The sequence below is a fragment of the Siphateles boraxobius genome, unplaced genomic scaffold (genome assembly GCF_051911475.1).
Source record: "Siphateles boraxobius isolate OS27281-9 unplaced genomic scaffold, OSU_SipBor_1 7, whole genome shotgun sequence".
NCBI lineage: Eukaryota > Metazoa > Chordata > Actinopteri > Cypriniformes > Leuciscidae > Siphateles > Siphateles boraxobius.
Genome location: NW_027509197.1, coordinates 38,609,023 through 38,631,629, shown reverse-complemented (window position 1 = coordinate 38,631,629; position 22,607 = coordinate 38,609,023). Strand labels below are relative to the sequence as shown.

Below are 22,607 nucleotides of genomic sequence, written 5' to 3'. Positions count from 1 at the left end.
TAAATTAAGTTGCCACTCAGTAGTGACTAGATCATTTTTAATCCATTTCTGGAATAATTTTGTTATTGACAAACTTACATTTCCCATAAATTAAAGACATGTTTGTTTGATATGTGTTTTTTTAAAATACAGGGGTTGAGTGGTTGAATTTGATGAACTATTCCAAATGATGTCACTTCCTGGGTGACACAATGTTAAGGCATAATAAAAGAAAAATCTTGCTGTAACAAGGTTGCATGCAAAATGAGCGACAAACTAAATATTATAGTTAAAATAATATAATTAAAATATATATTTTAAATGTATTTATTAATATTTAATATTATGTAAAAAATATATAAAATATAAATATTTATATTCGATATTATAAATGTTTATATTTAAACTCCAAGAAACATTGTAGGATTTGTGCCTCTACTGCTTTACAAATAATAATGGGTCACCGAAGTGTGGAAAGTTCCAGAAGGCATTGACAGGTATCATGTCATCATTTTATTCTTCGTTTGAATATTATTAGACATGAAGACCAGAAAGTGGACTTTCCTTCTGGAGGACTACGGGCAGCTCAGTGAGTTGGTTAAAATTTTGTTCATTTGATTTAAATGAATTCTTTGTTCATGTACCTGTCTATGTATTGGCCTTAAATTTGAGTACCATATTTTCCGTAATTTAAGTCACATTTTTTTGTCATCTAAAACATGCTGTGACTTTCGTAATGCAATTAACATCAAGCATGCCAAACGAGAGAGGTACATGAGCTCAAGTTTATTTGTATAGCCACTAGATTCAGGTTTATATGTTGTTTTATACTTTATATTTTTCCTTCCTGTTCTCTTTTGAATACCGTAATATGAACTTGTTTGAATATTAATATGATTATAGTATATTTATGTTTATAAATGTTTTATTTTATTTACTGGTATTTTACATCATTTATGTAAATGAATGTAATAAGAAAATGTGAATTGTGCACTGATGCGACCTATTTATAATTTTTGCAAATGTAATTTTGACCCAGTGTAACTTGTACAGAAGTTGCTGATGATGTCTTGTGTCTAGTGGCGGATCTGAACGAGCTGTCTGCGGTGGAGATTGAGCCTTTACCTCACGCTGTGCTCCAGTCCTTCTGCTCTCAGTTTGAGAAGAGTGAGTCCAGAGCTCCAGTCCCTCCCGAGGCCGATCTCTCACACGTAGATCAACATCTCACACGCAGCCTCATGCCCTTCCAGAGAGACGGAGTCAAGTAGGTCTCCATTACCAGACATCATTTGGTTAAATAGAAAGTTAGTTGGTGCATTGGTAACACTTTAAAATAAGGTTCATTAGTTAACTACCTTAGTTAACATGAACTAAGAATGAATAATACTTCTTCAGCCTTTATTAATCTTAGTTATTAATTTCAACATTTACTAATACGTTATTAAAATCAAAGATTGTATTTGTTAACATTAGTTAATGCACTGTGAACTAACATGAACCAACAATGAACAGCTGTATTTTTATTAACTAACAATAGAATAAATACTATAACAAATGTACTATTGTTCATGTTAGTTTATACATTAACTAATGTTAACTAGTGAACCTTATTGTAACCAGTGCATTTTCTATAGCTAAAACAGTTGAGCATGGCACTAGCATGAACTTCATTATAGCATGAACTGATATAAATGTATACCTGGAATGCAATGCAAGACTCTTTGGATAAAAGCATCTGCCAAATGCATGAATGTAATGTATTGTTTTCTAATGTCTCAGCTTTGCAGTGTCCAGACAGGGCCGTTTGCTTCTGGCTGATGACATGGGCCTGGGAAAAACAGTCCAGGCCATCTGCATCGCTGCGTATTACAGGAGTGAGTGGCCTCTGCTGGTGGTCGCCCCGTCCTCAGTGCGCTTCACATGGGCTGAGGTACACACACTTACTTTTAGACTAGAGGGATGTTTTTTTGAGGGTGCATGTCATACCAGTGCTCAAAACAGTGCAATATTATTACAACTCAAAAGAACTGTGAATATATTTAAAAATGTAATTTATTCCTGTGATCAAAGATACATTTTTAGCATCATTACTCCAGTCTTCAGTGTCATAATATGATGATTTGCTGCTCAAGAAACTGATTATTATCAATTTTGAAAACAGTTGTGCTGCTTCATATTTTTGTGGAAACTGATACATTTGTTTCAAGATTCTTTGATGAATAGAAAGTTCAAAAGAACAATTTATTTGAAGTAGACACTGAAACTTCTGATCAATTTAATGCATCATTGCTGAACAAAAGAGTAGATCATACTGGTTAAAAAAACTATTTCCATCTGAGATTCAGAATAAACAGTAGTTGTGTGACTGCCCGTGACGGATACATTCTTTTTCATATTTTTCATGGGTTTTTAAGCAGTGGTGAGTGCTTTAAGATGACACAATTTTATTTTATTTTTTAAAAATGCAGTGGTCAAGTTTACCTAAGCACTAATAATCTTTATACATTATATTAAATAATACTTTTCTTGGATTTCAATATTTAAGAGAATAAAAGTAAGAATGTATATCACTCCCATGCTGTTAGTACCATAATACACTTGTTTTCTACATTAGAATAGTTGACTGTTCATAATTGGGTGTTTATTAAAAAGTAGTTCTGAGTGGTAGTTTAAGAAGCAGCAGTGCAGACACCAAAATATAAAAATATATTTTTCTGTGGATAATAAATGGCATCTGTGTTTCTACACTCTTGAAAAGCACCAGCTGTCAGGTCATCTTTTTATAAGCGGATGCCTGATGTGAAATCTGATTTATTAATTCATATTTTCCATCGCTGCACCCTTGAGGAAGGACAAATCCTCCTCTTCCCCAGCAGGGATTCGTCATGGTATATTTTAAAGTTTGAAGGGAAATGCTGAAGATTTTGCAGTGTTCCTTTGTAAGCTTTTAGTCACATGAATCAACTTCTTTAAAATAGCTGAAATAGCAGAAAAAGTCACTCAAAGACACTGATTTCTCACCCTTTTCCCTCAGGCTTTCCACCGATGGCTGCCTTCCGTGAGAGCCGACAGCATTAATGTGGTGGTTACAGGCAGAGACAGCCTGCGCTCCGGTCTCATCAACATCATCAGCTACGACCTGCTCAACAAGATGGACAAACAGCAGCCGTCCAGCCCTTTCAGTGTCATCATTATGGTGAGAGCTGAGATCACTCTCATTTACTCGAGGCCCACAGAGAAGGAAATGAATAGTTGAAATAAAGTCATTATTTTTTTATTTTTTTTGCGCTCAAAAAGTATTCTCGTCGCTTGATAAACTTAAGATTGAGCCACTGTAGTCACTTGGACTATTTTAACGATGTCTTTAATAACTTTTCGGGGGAACAAGTTTCAATCCCTTAGAAGCCTATGGAGGAGTGATCCAGCTCTCAGATTTAATCAAAAATATCTTAATTTGTGATCTGAAGATGAACGAAGGTCTTACGGGGTTGAACAACATGAGGGAGAGTAATTACTGACAGAATTTTCATTTTTGGGTGAACTAACCCTTTAAATATAGACTCAATTGAGTCGGTTAAACGTTTATCCAATAATAATAAAATAATAATAATTCATTACATTTATATAGCGCTTTTCTCGGCACTCAAAGCGCTTTACATGGAAGTTGGGGATCTCCTCAATCACTACCAATCTGGATGATGCGACGGCAGCCATATTGCACCAGAACGCCCACCACACACCAGCTTACTGGTGGAGAGGAGACAGAGTGATGAAGCCAATCAGTATATATGGGGATGATTAGGAAGCCATGATGGATAGAGGCCAAGGGGCAAATTTGGCCAGGATGCCGCGGGTTACACCCCTACTCGTTTCGAAAGACATCCTGGGATTTTGTGACCACAGAGAGTCAGGACATCGGTTTAACGTCTCATCCGAAAGACGGTGCTCTTTGACAGTATAGTGTCCCCATCACTATATACTATATTGGGGCGTTAGGACCCACACAGACCACAGGGTGAGCGCCCCCTGCTGGCCTCACTACCAATTCTTCCAGCAGCAACCTGGTTTTTTCAGGAGTCTCCAAGGGTGTAATCCATCAGCCGGAAACTGAAGCCTCGCGGGAGCCGCCATTGTAGCAGACCATCACCTGCTGTTAGCATTCCATTGACTCCCATTCATTTTGGCGTCACTTTGACAGCGAATAACAAATAAGTGCAAAGACTTCATTTGTCCATTATTTATTTCTAAAGAAACACGACAATGTATAAAAGGCTCCATTACTTTGTATCTTACGTTATGGCCCCGTAGAAGCCATTTTTGTAAAAATAGGAGCAATAGAGACATTACCGTATAGACAGGAGGAGAAGCTCGCAGGCAATCTTTTACTGTCTGTGAGGCAATCGGGGGGACATAGAGGCATGAAGTCAAGGGAGAAGCCCATAGATAGAGAGTCCATAAAAGCAACAGGACAAAATATTTCAACAAAGTTTTTGAGGAATTAAGTGATTCAGATTTGTCTTGGCACAGCGACTAGAAGAGTTACAACTGTCAGACTGTCGTCACGCTCAGTTTGAGCCTGCGCAGTCGCTCAGCCATCAGGAAGTGATTGCTTATAATGGGCTTCAGTTTTCTCCGTTGAAATCAAGGGGGTCGCTGTGTCCATTTATTTTACTGTCTATGGGAGTCTCCCATCCAGGTACTAACCAGGCTCAGCCCTGCTTCGCTTCAGTGGACAACCATTCTTGGGCTACAGGGTGATATGGCTGCTGGCCAATAAGAAATAAGAATAAAAAAAAATATGCATATAAACCGATGGAAACACATTTACTGAATCAATTACCTGATGCGCATCAAAAAAGACATGTGACTTTGCGATGTGACAGCATAACTGGACCAACCAGCGGATCGATGTCATTGCACAGCATCTGAAATGTTGTTTTGCTCAACGTCAAAGTGGTTCAGTGTAATTACCTGCCAGAACTGTCACTTACACGACTGGTTTCCCAAACACCAGGCATCAACCTCCGAAAGCAAGAGAACTTTATTGTATTTCGTCTGCGTGCTCTGAGGAGATTTATTATATATGAAATTATGATATACAGTGGCTTCTCCTACTGCAGCAACTTCCATTATTCTTAGTGATATTTAGCACCAGTTTATCAGGAAGTGATGATTTTGTTCTCTTCGGCTCACTGGATGAAGCGGTGCCTTAGCCTATTCGTAAATTTTTTATGCCATATTCCAATTTTGCACATAAGTTTAATTCTCAACTTTGGATTGAAACATAGCTTATGAGAGTCCAGGTTTGAGTAAAGTCGGGCATACACTGTGCGATGTCTGTGCGATTTCAGCAATGTACCTACTCACACTGAACGAGTTAATCGCATGCGATGTAAAGCCAAAGCTCGGGATTTATGTGCTCACACTATACGGTCCAAACGTCGAGCCTCGTTTGGACGAGGTTCCTCATTGAAAATTGTCTAAAACATTTAGGTCGATTACAATGAATTATAGGCATATAATTATATTAACAGTCTATAATATGTCCGAACACTGCAATAATTAGTCATAAATGAAAATTAAAAACAGGTTTATTTCAAAAACATTGTTTAACAAATTAATAAAAGGTGCATGGTGTTACATCGCAGGTGGCTTGGAAGACGTGGGTAATAACTGGGAAAACTGGAGGTAAGCAACAGTAATTTGTAGCTAGTTTGAACTACAGAACTTAAAGAGTTCCCTCTTTTCCTTTTTTTTTCTTTCTGCAGATTGTTTTCGCGCAGGCGCAGTGAGGGAAAAAACACTGAGTTTAGGGCAATTGGTTCGTAGCTCTGCTTCAACTGTGCGATATAGTCACGAGGAGTGAGCAAAATTTCTGACATGCCAGAAATTCATCCGACCATCCAATTGCCGATCGGGAGAGGTTAATCGCCTCTCGTTTCCCCTTGTATACTGCACGAACACTCCACGACAAACGACGCACGACAAAGCTGAAAATCGGCCCGACCCGAAAAAGAGTCGCACGAGTCTGAATTCGGCTCAAAATCGGATGAAATTCGCAGTGTATGCCCGCTTTTACTAATGCAGTTCGTGTCATGCAACTCTCAGATGTATTATTAACAAAACTCTCATATCAACCCAATTTTCCTCACTTCATTTGTAAATGCCTGAAGAAAATAGTTTTGGATAACATTTGAATACTCACTGCATATTCAGTTATTATGGAAGAAATTATTTTACTGATAGTTGTGCTTCTACTGTCTCTGACTTTAGTTACATAATCACGAAATTCAGTCATTTTAGGGCCGCAATAATCAGAAAAGGTCCTGATGTTTAACTGTCTGTTTACACCACCGTTCAAAAAGGTCAGGAAGAATTTTTTTTTTTTTAAATGAATACTTTTGTTCAGCCATGATGCATTAATTAATCAAAAGTGACACCAAAGGTATTTTGAGTGTTGAATAAATACAAAAGAAAATAAATAAATGCTGTTGTATTGAACTTACTATTCAGCAGAGAATACTAAAATATTTAAATGTATTAAAATTTCAACAGAAATATGAAGTAAATCGTGGCCATATCAAAGTATATTTACTTTTTTCCGCATGTCATGTGCAGGGCTCTGCAATTTGTACCATATTTTTGATCAAATAAATGCAGTTTTAGTGAGCGCGAGTTTTTTTCAAAAAGTTTTTAAAAACGTAGTATTCTTTCTAGTAGCCACTTACTCAGCATCCCTATATCCTTCACATATAAAGACTTTTAAAAGCTCTTTTGAGCTCATCCTAGGTGGATCCAGTAGCAGGATGGGATCTGAATTCTTCCTGTTTTCTCTTTGTTTGTTTGTTTGTTTGTTTGTGTACAGGATGAGTCTCACTTCCTGAAGAACATGAAAACTGCTCGCTGTCGGGCGGCTCTTCCTCTGCTCAAGGTTTGCTGCTTCAGGCTTATCTTAGACATCATTCATAGAGGTGAACTTTAAAACACTGCGGTTTGGTTGATCCTGCCCTGTGCTATTAAAGTTTTAAGTCTTGTCTAGAGTTCACAGACACTGGATGTGTCTCAAAACCAAATGTAAATGCCTACCTAGCCAAAATGTTGCCCAGAGAACCATAAAAGCCTAAGGCAAGAAATTAAGACAGCCATTAATATTAGTATGTTAATTTGACTTTTGTCTGTAATATACAGTTAGAATTATTATTATTATTATTAGTATTGTTGTTAATAATAATATTAAATACTCTTTTTGTTATTTTACAGTAAAATAGAGGTGGTTTAGTTTAGTTTAGTTTAGTTTAGTTAAGTTAATTTATTTATTTAACAGTGACCATGCACAACAGATGTTGTGCCAGAGTTAGCTACATAGCTAATTTGCATCTGTGGTCCCTGGGCAGGATGTTGTTTCATAAAATTACAGCACTCCATTACAATCCAGGAAAAATAAGAAAATAATAATAATATCACATCACAATATAACAAATTACAACATTCAATATCAAATCACAAAAAAAAAAAAATCCAAATGAATGATAACATGATTGATTTTTTTTAAGCCATAATTTAAGTGCCGTTTTAAAAATACCAAAAGATGTACACTTTCTAATATGAACAGGCACTGAATTTCATCTTTCTGCTGCTCTAAATGAAAAAGCTGTTGTCCAAAGACCGTTTCTTTAAATTTACAGTCTCCTCTAACGGATTCCCTGGTTTCCCTAGAATTATCCTTACAGGAAGTCACACATTGTGTAAAATGTGGTGGCACAAGGTCATGGATTAATTTATACATCACAGGGCTCCAGACTAACTTTTCCACTGGTTGCACTGGTGCTACCAACTTTCTCAGTTGGTCGCAGCAGCATATGATTTGGTCGCACCTTTTTTTTTTTTTTTGCTACATGCCATGGGATTAATCAATGCATGCTGATGAATAGTGGTTTTAATGGACCAAGGCTAGCAAAGGCTTTCTGGGTTGCAGCAGAAATACCTGTAATATATTAATTATCATTGCCAAATTTCAGGATTTTCATGGATTTTTGGACAGTAATTTTAATCTGTAATTTTAAGCATTTTACATTTAAATTATATACAATCTATCTATTTACATTTGAATCATATTTTATCTATCTATCTATCTATCTATCTATCTGTCTATCTGTCTATTATCATCTTTCTATCTTTTAAAAATCATTAAACATTCAAATGTATGCATTACATTTTTAAAGATTAGAGTATTATAATAAACTGATACAGATTTTTCGTTATCAAAGTTTATAGTTGTAACAAAAAGCAGAAATCTCACACTCCTTACCTTCTGCATTTTATAATAATCTCCTTTTCCTCTGTCGAGCGATCATGAGAGTAATCGCTCGACAGAGGAAAATATAACCGCTGAAAAGACGTAGGAGGAAGGGGCTCTGTGTTTCATGAGACCATTTTTTCATTTTTATATGCCTTAATTCGTGAATTCGTAATTGGCGCGTTTCACCATCAGTGTGCAATGCGCGTGACGTCTACGTTCGTCAATAAATAAACTGCAGGGGCCTCATGTACAAAGACTTGCGTTGAATTCATACTAAAACATCGCGTACGGACAAAGCTGTAAATGTGCGTACGCACAAAAAAAAACAGATGTATGAATCTCTGCGTACGAAGGTTCCCACGCATATTCTCTTTGTACATCCCAATTAACGTAAAATTGAGCGCACATGCACGAGCACAACGCCCCACCCAGTCTCCTCCCTCAATTAAATCATTTAAATATGGTAATTAGTCCAATTTGGAAAAAGAAACCTGCAAGAACATGGCTAAAGCAAGCAAGAAACGAAATTTCACTGAAAATGAATTAGAGGTCCTACTATTAGAGGTAGAAACAAGAAAAAATATTTTATTTGGAACTTTGTCCTCTGGAATGAATAACAAAAGAAAGAAAAAAGAGTGGGAGAGTTTGTCTGATGCCGTCAACGCGGTGGGATCTGAGAGTCGCACCGTAAATGAGCTGAAGAAGAAATGGTCTGACATAAAGGTGGAAGTTAAGCGGAGAACTGCTGCGCACCGCCACAGTGTGGGCAGAACAGGCGGTGGTACAGGGGCCGATGAACTTTCACCCTTTGATCAGAGAGTTGCCTCTATTGTAGGAGACACGTTAATCTCTGGAATCGTATCCGTTGATGTGGGAGACTCGGATATACTGCAGGACTGCCAGCAAGGTAACTAATGTAAAATGTATTTCCTTAACTTTGATACATATAGCCTACCAGCCACCATTTTAATTTTAAAATGCATGCAATGTAGCAAAAAGTACACCAGAGATTTTTCGTATCCACTGCTTTTATTGCAAATGCGTGTACCCATTAATAAGGAACCGATTCAAATTACTGTTAACATGTGGCTGTGTTTATTTGGACTTAGGAACCGCAGGAACAACAGCAGGAACGTCCTCTGGCACGCACTCAGAGTCCGCACCACCAGAGTCTGCACCGCCAGAGCCCATTCAGTCCAGCGTCTCCGGTGTCTCTAATGCTCCCCCCAGTGCTGAAGCCCGTCCATCTGGCCGCGTCTTGACGCATGCTGTTCTGGAGTCACAACAGCAAATTGTTAGGGCCATTGGAGAAATTAACAGTCACCTGAAAAATGTCACTGACGCACTCACAGAAATAAGCCATTCATTAAAGGAATTGGTGAAAAAATGAACTTTGTGTCTGAGTACCATTTATATTGTCGCAATTACACGTTGACGGGCCTGAATGGCTTGTTGATTGTGCTGCACATATACTGGTCCTGGGTCAGAGTCATCTGGCAGTGCTGCCACCTCACCAAGGGGTATGCCATGCCTGTGCGCGACATTGTGCAGCACTCCACAGGCCAGTATGATGTGGCAAACCTTGTCAGGGCGGTATAACAGCATCCCCCCGGTCCTGTCAAGGCAGCGCCACCGACATTTCAGCTGCCCAATCGCCCGCTCCACAACTGACCGAGTGCGAGAATGGGCATCATTGTATCTGCGCTCTCGGTCAGTTTGTGGGTTGGTGAGGGGGGTTAACAGCCACGTCTTTAGTGGATAACCACTGTCTCCTGATGGGCAGTTGAATAATAACACACAAAAATTAAACTTTTAGATAGAACCATACATTTAAATGCATAACTTACCAAGTAGCCACCCATCGCGCACCCTGCCAGCTTGGAGTCTCATCCCAACCATGCTATTTGTAAGGATATATGAATCATGGGTTGCCCCAGGCCACCTTGCCACAATATTTGTTAGGCGCATTTGTGCATCACATATAATCTGCACATTTATTGAATGAAAATGTTTCCGATTCACATATACAAATTCTTCTTCAGATGGCGCCTTTATAGCAATATGTGTGCAGTCGATCGCTCCGATTACATTAGGAAAACCGGCTATCGCAGCAAATTGCGCTTTAATGTTTGGCTGGTCACCTGCATCGTATGGGAACGTTATATACCTGGTAGACAAGCGGATGATCCCGTCCCATACAGCTGGCATTGCACGGCTCAAACACGACTGGCTTATTCCTGAGCGGTCTGCCAGTTCTCTTTGGAAAGAACCAGTTGCCAGGAAACCAAGTGTAGTAAGCACCTGTAAAGGAACGGGCAATGCGTGGCTCCTCACTGTCTCTCTTTCCAAATTCGGACCCAACTCAGCGCAGAGTTCCAAGAGTATAGGCCGTGGAAATCTGAAACGGCTGATAAGCCAGTCATCATCGTGGGCCAGAAAATCATTGTGGTCCCTAAAAACTCGTTCTCTCCGTATTCGTCCATTGAAAATGTCCTCTAATAAAGCCAACGCTGCCATTGTTAGACGGGTTGTATCAATTTGCACATGCTTTATATATGTTCTTACTTAATTGCATAATTAATAAAATATTTTAATAAGACTTGTGTGACAATAATATGTCAAATAATTGATCAATTACAAATTATAAGCAATATCTGACAGCTGGTGGTGCGATAGAACAATTCGTAGTGTAATGTTTGCCACTTCACTTTATTGCCTCTATGAGTCGCCAACGGACAAAAACTATGAGAAATGTACGTACGCCAGACATGAGATCGGCGTGGAGGAACGCACATTCTCGCGTTAATTTCACTGTTAGTACATCTGGCCGTGAACGTGAAAGCTGACGTACGCCGTGTTTTTGTGCGTACGCAGTGTTGATACATGAGGCCCCAGGTGTCTTGCGGGAGAACATTGTAGACGGAACTTCTCTCCGTTAATGTCTGTGGCGAGTCACACAGGCACTGGGCTACTCCGCAGCCGAGACGACCCCGGGATAAAATAGTCCGAATATAAACACTTATTATAGGCGTACCGTAGTGATTCAGAATAAGTCAAAAACACGGTTTGGAAAATGCATTCATGATGTAGCCTACTCTCTCATTTTGAACATAAGTTACGGACCAGTGTTGTGCAAGTTACTTCCAAACTGTAATACATTATATATTACTTGTTACTGTTATTTAAAAGTAATTCATTACCCTACAATATTACTGTCTCAGAATTGTAATGCGTTACATTACTCCTGTATTACTTTTGAGTTACTTTCACCAAAATAACTATACAGAAGTAGAACTTAACATTCTAAAATGACTAGGGCTGTAACGATATGCGATATGAAACCGAAATCGCGACACTCAGATCCACGAACCTGCAGAATCGCGACACACCCCTTCCAACTCCCAGCGTTATCCATACCGTCCAGATCCAATGCTACCACATCTTTAAATTACTATTTGTATTATTTGAAGTTAACCTAACATTATAAAATATGTAGACCTACACCACAAAACTAGTTGAGGATAAATTATTTAAAATTTGGGAATTCCAGCGTTATGGACATGACATTTGCAGTCAAAACTTGAAATATAAATTCTCAGAAAATGCATTAATACCAAAATATTGAAACGTCTGTTTATCCATAGGCTCCTCCCAGAAAGGAGTCCAGACATTAGAAAAATATCAGTCTACACATGCGTTTTATATTTAATATTAGGGAAATAGACAGTCATGCGTGACAAAAAAAAATCTTTAACTTTTAGGAGGCAACAAATTTTTTTGTTGTAATTCTGTGAATTACACTGCGCAAATCAGATGAAGAAGGGTTGGCTCTCCACAGAACATAAAATATTCATTTTATTTTATTTTTCGTGTTCTCATTTATGAGGAAAAAACAATGTTACAGACGTGACAGTTCTCCCTTATGGACGCGACCGCTATGAAGCGGCACTAAAAGACTGCTTTAAAACTTTCACAGAGACCTTACACACACAAAGCCTTTCTTTAAAGTGAATTTCGTTTTGTATTAATTGTATCTTAATTTTAATCAATGTTTCATCAACCAATTGCATGGATTTAATAAATAAGAAACAGGCTAAATATAGCAGACAATTATAATCATGACACGGAGGTGCCGGCTCCGGAACTGGAGCGCGTCTCATAAATGAACCGAAACTCAGTGTATAAGGTAGCCTATTCACGGACCTGAAAAATATATCTATATTGAAATGTCTACTTGTAAACAGAACAATTCAAAACGAAAGAAAACAGACTGCTCTCTGCTTATGAAATGAAATGTGCATTTCTCTCTGGTGCATTCACTAGCCTACTGCGAAGATCGCGAGTCAGCATCGTCAACTTCATCTTGACTTTATTAATAAACAATTAAAATGTCTCCTTGCTATATTTGACATATTCATAATCATTGCTTTTGCCAGTTCTTTGTGACAGCTTTTAGACCTTTATCGGCAGCGCCGCCGCCCTTACATGAACGCGTCACCACCGCATCAAAAACATGATTGCGTGATGAAAACATGAAAAATACAACATAAATATAGCCTAACTGTTTAGAAAGAAAACACAGAACGAATTGCCTAATGCTCATACGTCCATCTCGCGAATGTAGTCTTCTTCATGCCATCTTCACCATTAGCTGCTTTTCCACTGGCCAGCGCGAGCACAGAGGCCGAAATCATACCTCACAGCACTCCTGTAAAAAATAAATCGCTATACAAATATATCAGACGCTGCCATTTAGTCTTTATTTACAGACTTGGACACCACTCGCGGCTATTGACTGACCACGAACAGGTAACTTAGCCTACTTGCATTTTTCATTCGTTAATGTCTCGTGGTCTTGCTGTTTTTTTTTGGGGGGGGTTGTTTTACAATTAAAAATAAAAGTCTGTTGTAACGCAAGCATACTGAACATGTACCGAGTAAAATATTACTGAAAATGTATTAGTAATGCCTTACACTACTGCGTTACAGCAAAACGTAAAATGTTACTGTAATGCATTACTTTTGTAACGCGTTACTCCCAACACTGTTACGGACTGCAGCAGCTGATACAACGGCGTTCTGTTGCTCAAGCGTCCACTCGCACAAATGCGACCACATAACATTTTAACTCGCACTTTCTCAAAAAATGGTCGCATATGCGACCAATTTGGTCGCAGTCTGGAACCCTGCATCAATCACATATCTGCAAAAAATAAAAAACTGCCAACAAATTATAATTTTTGATAATAATGCAATGATGAAAACTTGTCTGTGATGCTTCTAATGAAACAGGCCGCTAAGAGAGTGATCCTGCTGTCGGGAACGCCTGCCATGTCCAGGCCGGCTGAGCTCTACACTCAGATCCTGGCTGTCAGGCCTTCCCTGTTTCCACGCTTCCATGACTTCGGCACACGTTACTGTGATGCTAAACAGGTGCGTCCATCTCTATACAGGTGTGTTCTTGGTTCATACCTTAGTGCTTAGCATAAGTGAACACACCCATGCTAAAGTTGACTAAAAAGAGGAATAAAAAAATCATCTTTTGGAAATTGATCTTAATGCCTTAATTTAAAAAATGAGGAAAAATCCAACCTTTAAGGACACCAATTTTCTTAGTGTATGAATAATGTATCATAAATAAATAAATGTTCTTCCTTAAAATACAGGGTGCATAAGTCAGGACACCCCTATGTTAAATTCCCATAGAGACAGCAGATTTTTATTTTTAAAGGCCAGTTATTTCATGGATCCACGATAATATGCATCCTGATAAAGTTTCCTTGGCCTTTGGGATTAAAAATATCCCACATCATCACATTCCCTTCACCATACCTAGAGATACCTAAGGAAGAACAGTTATTTATTTACGATACATTATTCATTCACAAAGAAAATTGGTGTCCTTAAAGGTTGGATTTTTCCTCATTTTTTAAATTAAGGCATTAAGATCAATTTCCAAAAGATGATTTTTATTCCTCTTTTTAGTCAACTTTAGCATGGGTGTGTTCACTTATGCTTAGCACTGTAGAAGTACAGTGTAGGGCTGCACAATGAATCGAAATTAACAAAAATGTGATATGGCTTAAAGCGATTCTCAAATCACAAAGGCTGCAGTTAAGGCAGTGGTTCCCAAAGTGTGGGGCAAAAGATCAGCTGAAAAAAGGGGGTGGAAAAACAGCCTTTCAAGTGTGTGACTAGCGGTTAGCGCTCTGCTCTGCCTTTATAAAGCAGCATCGAACATATTACACTGAATGGTTCTTCTTCAGACCGTCGACTTGTAACAAGCCCAACGTAAAGGTTGCTCTCCATATTCAGTGGATCGAATCACATGCTGCTATTGTGAAAGCGCATCATTTAATTCATATTTACGCATGTATTTAATGTTTTTTTTATTTAAATTAAAATTAAGTTCTGATTTATTATTCTCTCTTACTGTTATATCAATAACATTACATAGTGAAACTATTGCAGGTGTTTTTCATTGCACGTTTTTCAATTAAAAAAATCTTTCCGTTTTATTTATTTGTTTGTTTGTTTGTTTTTTAAAGGTTTAAAGGGGAACATGGCCAAAAAAGTTTGGATAAACTTTATGGATTTAAAGATAATGAAATAAATTGAATTTAAATTAAAGTTTATTGATAAATCATTTATAAGAAATACTGCAATATTCCATTAAATATTGTCAATTTTGATTTCACGTTGTCTTCAGCATTTGAAAATGATGAAATTAAGAGAGCCATAAATATTAGTAGTGTAATTTTATAGTTGTAGTGGAAAATAAAACAATTATTATTATATTATTTTTGTTAAATACTCGATTTTACAGTGAAATATTACAAGAGTTATATTTCTTATTTTTATCAGATGTTTCTTTAGTAGTAATAAAAATTGATTTGATTTTATAAAAATAATTCGTATCACACTCTAGTTTAGGGTCCAATTCTCACTATTAACTTGTTGCCTATTATCTTGCATATTAGTAGGATATTGGATGTTTATTTGTACTTAAAAAGCACATATTAATGCATGACCATATTCTACATCCCTTTATCAACCCAATATCTAAACTTTAACACCTACCTTATAATAAGCAGAAATTTGGAATTTATTGAGGCAAAAGTTAATAGTTAGTTAATAATGAGAATTGGACCCTAAACTAAAGTGTGACCAAATAATTATTATTTTATATCCGTATTGATATATAATAACAGAACTTATGCCAAATTGTGCAGCCCTACAAACAAGCACAGCAAACATGAATTTTTTTAAATCGCATTTTAATTCGCAGTTTTTATCAGAAAAAAAATATTTTTAGCTGTCCAAATCATGCCGTGTCTAAAAAGCGCGCTGTCATATCCCTTGTAGTCTTTACATTGACATGCACTATATAAAGGTCATAGATCACGTAATTTTCACAACTTTCAAACCTGTTTTATGGAGTTTTTGTCTCCTGAAAGTTGAGCAATCAGTATGTTGTTCAATCCATTGGACACACTATAATTCTCTCCCTCACTGCCTCGTTTTCATTCCCGCCAAAATGTAAATATGGCACTGCCCTGATTTAAAGGTGCAGTGTGTGATTTTTAGCAGCATCTAGTGGGGAGGTTATGAATTGCAACCAACAAAAGTTACGGTGGCCGACAGGAAAATATGTCATCGTCTGAGACAGCAGAGAGTAGCAGTTCAGCAATGAGGTTTCTCTACAAGGATAAATTAAGAAATAATATTTACTTAATTATTCAGTAAAACTATGTTATTGCAAATATTATTGTTACTTGTTCATCGTGTCAGTGTTTCATTCGCTGAACTAAGCTTGCTTACTGTCACGAAGAGCAACATAGTAACGAAACGCGTTTGTTCGTTTAAGGCCACCGTAGAAACATGTTGGCGCATTTCAATGTAAGGGAACCCGCGGTGTGTGTAGACAGAAACTGCTCATTCTAAGGTAATAAAAACATAACGGTTCATTATGCAAGGTCTTTATACACCACTGAAAACATAGTTATGGATCTTATATTGCATTTCTGTCAATAGATCCTTAGAAATATTACACATTGCACCTTTAAGTTCTATTGGGAAAAGCGATCACCAGTGTGGAAAGGGTGTATAGTGAAGGCGTATCTCTGACTGCAGCTCCCGTGGGGTTGGGATTACTCCGGCTCGTCTCATCTGAGTGAACTCAAGCTTCTTCTGGAGGAGTCTCTGATGCTCCGACGGCTCAAATCAGAGGTGCTCTCTCAGCTCCCTGCCAAACAGCGTAAGGTGGTCACAGTCACCACAGACGGCATCAACTCACGCACCAAAGCTGCTCTCAACGCCGCTGCCAAACAGCTCGCCAGAGGATACCACAACGTGAGCGCAAACCACTATACACCTCTGAAAATAAGTCATATTCTTTTTTTTGCTTTTTATTTGGTTCATCTTAGGTCAGACAGAAAGTGACAATAACATAAATGTAGTAATATAGTATAAATAATATAGATGCATACACATATATATAAAATACAACCATACATTAATTCAGATTCAGAAAAAATGAAAACAGCAGGCAAGTATTATATACACACACACACACACACACACACACACAAATAAATACATAAAATAGGAATTGAAGAAAAAAATTAAGATGTAATTGTCTCCTTAAAATATTCCAGAAAAGGGCTCCAGACTTACAGAAAAAAATAAGTCATATTCTGAGGAAATTCTGTCATTATTTTCTTCAGAAATTCTTCTTTTCTGTTCAGCATATTGGTTTGGAACGACATGAAAGTGAATGAATAATGGCAGGATTTGTGTTACTGTCTCTGATGAGCTTTTCTGTGTTCATGTGCAGAAGTCACAGGAAAAGGAAGCACTCCTGGTTTTCTTCAACCACACAGCAGCGGCCAAGATCAGAGCCATCATGTACGTTTGACTGTTACGAGTTCAGCTTCATACAGGTCCTTTATAGAGAAGCATGCTTTATTGTTATTTAAAGATTAATGTACATTCAAATAGTTAGACGCATAAAATTAAGCCATTGTAAAAATACACATTCTATATTAATTAACCATAAGCAGACTTTTATTAATAGATGCATAGTATTTTTCTGATTAATATCAAAAACTGATGTTTTTATAATGTTGCTGTTGCCATACTTAACTGGTAAAATCGTGCAGTGTACAGCTTCAAGCACACTGATTTTATCAAATTGACTAATACACGACCTTACATGACTTATGGTTTATATACAGTATAGTGTGTTTACTAAAGCATATGATTATTCTAGGGTTGTTATCAACTAAAACCAAGGGGCCGTTTACACTACAACTAAAAACTTTTTATGCATTTGGCCGTTCATTTACACGACAACGCCGTTTTGTGCGCCTGAGAACGCAAACTTTTGAAAGCAAGTGTCAAAGTGCAAGTTTCTGAAAACGATAATGTTATCGTCTCCGTAAACTACAAAAACTCGAATTTGTGAAAACAGTGACATCATGTGCATGCATATTACAGGTTCAATCTATAGCCGCATAGTTTTTCTTTACAAAGTGACATCGCCATCTACTGGCCTGGCAGTATACTACAGCTATTTTAATGGCTTTCGCAGATCAGTGTGAACGGGGGCCAACAATGTCGTCTGTATGTGAGAAAAGTAATGGGAAAACTTTTCCTTTTTTAGTACATCGTTGTTGTGTAAACATACCCTTAAACCATACAAATTGTTTTTGTTAATTTGGACAAAATAAACGTTAACAAATAAAATAAAATATATTTCAGCTACCGTACTTGCCAAGGCAACATTTCTTATTTTCGTTTAGTTCAACATAAAGTACTAAAATAAATAAGTACATTTTAATACGTTTTAATTATTTTTTATTTAGTTAATTTAAAAAAAATTATATAGACAAAATAACTAAAATAAAATTACTAAATTGAAAGTGAAAACAGAATATATTTATATCAAAGATACTAAAATAATAGTGTTTTAATGCCTTCCCCAGGGAGTACATCTCAGACACGCTGGAGTGCGGGCGAGAGAAGTTTCTGGTGTTTGCTCATCACAAACTGGTGCTGGATAGTATAACCAAAGAACTCGGTGAGAAGGTCTGTCCAAATTTATTTTTTCCCCACAAAAAAAAGCAAAAAAATCCCACTTTCTTAAACATTTGCCATCAGCTGACAGAAGCCCATATGAAATCTGCAGACATTAATTACATTTTTTTTTTTTATTAATTCAAATTTGGTAAAATACTTATAATGGAGCTGAGAGTATAAGACTTGTACTGTACTCAAATTAGCTGAAATAATATTTGTAATAATAAATAATTTGTTTTTCTATAGTAGGAATAGTTCTCCATCATCATGCTATACATTATTGGAGTGATGCATTTTAGAATAATATCTGAAGGATCATGTGACACTGAAGACTAAAGTAATGATGCTGAAAATTCAGCTTTAAATCTCATAATCACATAGAAAACAGCTATTGTAATTGTAATAATATTTCACTGTTTTACTGTATTTTTGATCACAGGAATGCACCCTTATTGAACACAAGAGACGTTCAAAAATCATAATTATAACAAACTTTTGGCCAGTAGTGTACAGTATTTATGGTATGATTTCTTTATTTCTAGTCTATAGTGTTTTTTAGTATTGTTTATTAAATTGATCAGATATCAGCCATAATGTGAAAATAATTAGCAGATAATTAGTATTGACAGGGATTTCTATATCAGAGCATCAATAACCAAAATAGTTAATAAACGTTCATACAAGGTATAGAGTAAATTCTGATTTTGTGTCGGCCTGGTTTGTATGTAATGGTTTAGTTGAATGTACAGTCAAACCAAAATTATATTCAGACACCTTCAACATTCCTCACATTATCACAGTTTATGCGCTATAGCTTAGAAAATGGTAATAAAATATGACAGGAACTCAGAGTTATTAAATCAGTTGATATTTCACTGGTTTTGTCATCCTTCTTTTAGACTGTCTCACACATGAATTATGATGAATATCTGTCAGCTGTTAAATTTAACTACACAATTAGATAATACCAATTTAGCTCAACCAATCACCAAGCAATGCTTCATGTTGTTCAGTCTGTGCTGTAAAAAGGTCCATTAGCAATTAAAGAAAAAACACTTCAGTGAAACATGATCAGCTCAAAGTGTCTGAATAATATTTGGTCCCAAATGTATTATAAATTTTTACTGGTAGTCACTGTATGAAGGATTTTTGGGTATAATAATTCACAGTTTACTTTATTTTGCTCTCCTCACTGACATAAATGAACTATAGTGTCCTGCACCCACTAGTGAAAAAATACCAAAAATGATATCTGGTGTCTGAATAGTTTTTGGTTTGACTGTATATGAGGACTAGTACTGTGTTGACATGTGTTGTGTTTGTGTGCAGGGAATCAATTACATTCGTATCGACGGATCGACGGCGTCAGCGGACCGACAGCAGTTGTGTAACAGATTCCAGTCTTCACAGAAGAGCTGCGTGGCGGTTCTGTCCATCACGGCCGCCAACATGGGGCTCACGCTGCACTCGGCCGACCTCGTGGTTTTCGCTGAACTCTTCTGGAACCCGGGAGTGAGACACCAACACTTTACAGGGTTCACACACTCATCAGGGAAACTTAAAGTATTAGTTCACTTCAGAATTAACATTTCCTGATAATTTACTCTCCTACACATCATCCATGATATTCGTGACTTTCTTTATTCAGTCGAAAAGAAATTAAGGTTTTTGAGAATTTTATCCATATAGTGACTTCAACAGTTTCAACGGGTTGAAGGTCCAAATGTGAGTTTCAGTGCAGCTTCAAAGTCTCGACACGATCCAGCCGAGGAATAAGAGTCGCATCTAGACAAACCAGCGGACATTTTATAAATAAATAAACATTTATAAACTTTTAAACCACAAATGCTCGTCTTGCACTAGCTGTGACGAGCCACTCATTATGTAATCACGTTGAAAGGTCACGCGAGTTCCTGTTCAGAAATGTAGAGTAGGGCGAAAAACTCGTCCGATATCGTCGTTTGACCTTTTTTTTTTTTGTAAATGCCGTTTGACTTCGTCTTTGCACATTTGCGTTGTAAACACCGGGTCGGTACTTTCTTTTCGAGTGACCTTTCAACGTGATGATGCAATGAGTGGCTCATCACAGAGCTAGTGCAAGACGAGCATTTGTGGTTTTAAAAGTTTATACATTTTTATTTATTTATTTATAAAATGTCCGCTGGTTTGTCTAGATGCGACTCTTATTCCTCGGCTGGATCGTGTCGAGACTTTGAAGCTGCACTGAAACTCACATTTGGACCTTCAACCTGTTGAAACCGTTGAAGTCACTATATGGAGAAAATCCTGGAATGTTTTCCAAAGAAAACTTAATTTCTTTTCGACTGAAGAAACAAAAATATGAGTATCTTTGATGACGTGGGGGAGAGTAAATTATCAAGGCATTTTAATTCTGAAGTGAACGAATCCTTCAAAACTGTGGCTTCAGGCCTGGAAAAGTTATGCGGAGATATAAAATATCACATTGGCTGGAAATTGCAATTTGTGAATGCAACTTTTGAAAACTATTAAAATTGAAGGTGAAAATTGAGTTTTTCAGTAACCACAACTTCAAGTCATGAGATTTGGGAGCCCTGGATTAACTATTATACAAGACCTCAATTTTAAATGTTAGACTTTGTCTTTTGGCTCATTTTTTTTGTTTAATTTACTTGCTGTCTTTATTTTGATTTGATAAAACTATCTTTTAATGTCAAGAATTTAGTTTTTAGCCCTGATTCTCAGGTGATGCAGATCTGACTTCCTGTCCCTATAGAAACGGTTAGACGGCCAGACTCAGATAAAAGCCACGTCTCGAGTTGAAAAGCATTTCCATGAATCAGCAGAGTAATTTAGTCTGGAACAAGCTCTCATCTGGGTTCAGAAAGCCAGTCGAATGAAAAAAATGGCTTAATGAATGTAATTGATATTGAGAGTGCTGCCAGACTAATAAAAGTGTGTTTCTTTCAGGTCCTGATTCAGGCTGAGGACCGGGTGCACAGGATTGGACAGACCAGTAATGTGGACATTCATTACCTGGTTGCTAAAGGCACTGCGGACGATTACCTTTGGTGAGGGCAGATCCTTTATTCCTCTTTTCCCCTACAAATATCAGGACATTTAAACAAAAAAACCTTCAGAACTGGATCAGTTGTCGGGAGAGAATGAATCAATTGATTGGTTTTGTTGGTTTGATGCAAGTTTCTGAAAAATTATTATTGTGATATATATATATATATACACACACACAATCTATATATATATATATATATATATATATATATATATATACACATACATAATCCTTAAGAGTATATATAAATATACAGTAGTGTCCAAAAATAATGTCCAGAGGGGATATTTGTTTTTAATGGACTTACAAGTTCAATAAAACCTTCAAAATATGAGGAAAATATTTTATATATTTTTAAATACTTTATACATGAGGGAAGAACAAAACACTTGGTTAAGGTATTGTAAGGAAATAAGTAACGTGTCTGGGTCAGACAGGTCAATTTAGCTCAGAAGGAATTATTAATTAATTTATAGGGAATCTTAAAAGAATCACTTAAACGGCTCACAAATGACTCGTCCAGCGTTCATTTGAACGGGCGATAACTATCACCTCTAAAACGGATATAAATATCCAAACTATAGTGAAACACTATTTATTAGCAAGGTAACTTAGTTCAGCAGTTTAAGACATTAAATCTGTAAGCACATAACACAAGACAATTATCTTTAAAATATAAACAAGACTTTATTGATTATTATAAAACATAAAACTAATATCTAACACAAACCCACGCACACACACACACATTCATACGAGTTGCAGAAAGAAAGAGTGAGGAAAGAAAATGAGTTCAAGAGTGAGATAGTGAAATCCTAAGTTTCTATATGCACTTATAAGACATGACCTGAACGAACCATCAATCATTAATTCAACCCGTCTATCGTTTCTTAAGCGGGTTATTCACGTTTATCTCAGTGCACCAGTTCAGTTAAGAGTCTGGAGGTATACTTGTGTTTGTCTTTGAGTTTCTTTGGGACTCCTTTTGTCGGCGTAAAAGGGTGTTTCCCGGGTTCGTTGACTGGCGGGTCCTCGTGCCTGAATAGATGTCTCTGGGCGGCCAATCACGTGGTGTGTTGGCGATGGATGAAAGTCTTTGAAGTTGGAAAGCGGGCTTTGCAGTCGAATCGTTTAAACGAAACTTTGCAGCAAAACTTAACTTAGAACCGAGACTCTCAACGGAAAATAAAAGAAAAC

At 37.0% G+C, this 22,607-nt stretch overlaps 1 protein-coding gene across 4 annotated transcripts in view; it reads left to right on the top strand.

Annotated features, from left to right (window-relative positions):
- Positions 1 to 22,607, top strand: part of LOC143723419 (SWI/SNF-related matrix-associated actin-dependent regulator of chromatin subfamily A-like protein 1) — a 30,581-nt gene that overhangs the window by 4,565 nt on the left and 3,409 nt on the right. For 3 of the 4 annotated variants that reach the window (XR_013197106.1, XM_077215826.1, XM_077215825.1), the window contains 11 exons: positions 518 to 568; positions 1,060 to 1,243; positions 1,759 to 1,909; positions 3,014 to 3,175; positions 6,845 to 6,910; positions 13,571 to 13,711; positions 16,412 to 16,630; positions 17,115 to 17,185; positions 18,265 to 18,367; positions 19,688 to 19,870; positions 21,308 to 21,408. Coding sequence is in view for 2 of the 4 variants with exons in the window: in XM_077215826.1 (XP_077071941.1) it covers positions 518 to 568; positions 1,060 to 1,243; positions 1,759 to 1,909; positions 3,014 to 3,175; positions 6,845 to 6,910; positions 13,571 to 13,711; positions 16,412 to 16,630; positions 17,115 to 17,185; positions 18,265 to 18,367; positions 19,688 to 19,870; positions 21,308 to 21,408 (1,432 nt within the window). In the remaining 2 variants the exon portion in view is untranslated. The remainder of the gene's footprint in view (positions 1 to 517; positions 569 to 1,059; positions 1,244 to 1,758; positions 1,910 to 3,013; positions 3,176 to 6,844; positions 6,911 to 13,570; positions 13,712 to 16,411; positions 16,631 to 17,114; positions 17,186 to 18,264; positions 18,368 to 19,687; positions 19,871 to 21,307; positions 21,409 to 22,607) is intronic. The other variant, XR_013197107.1, reaches the window with a different exon arrangement.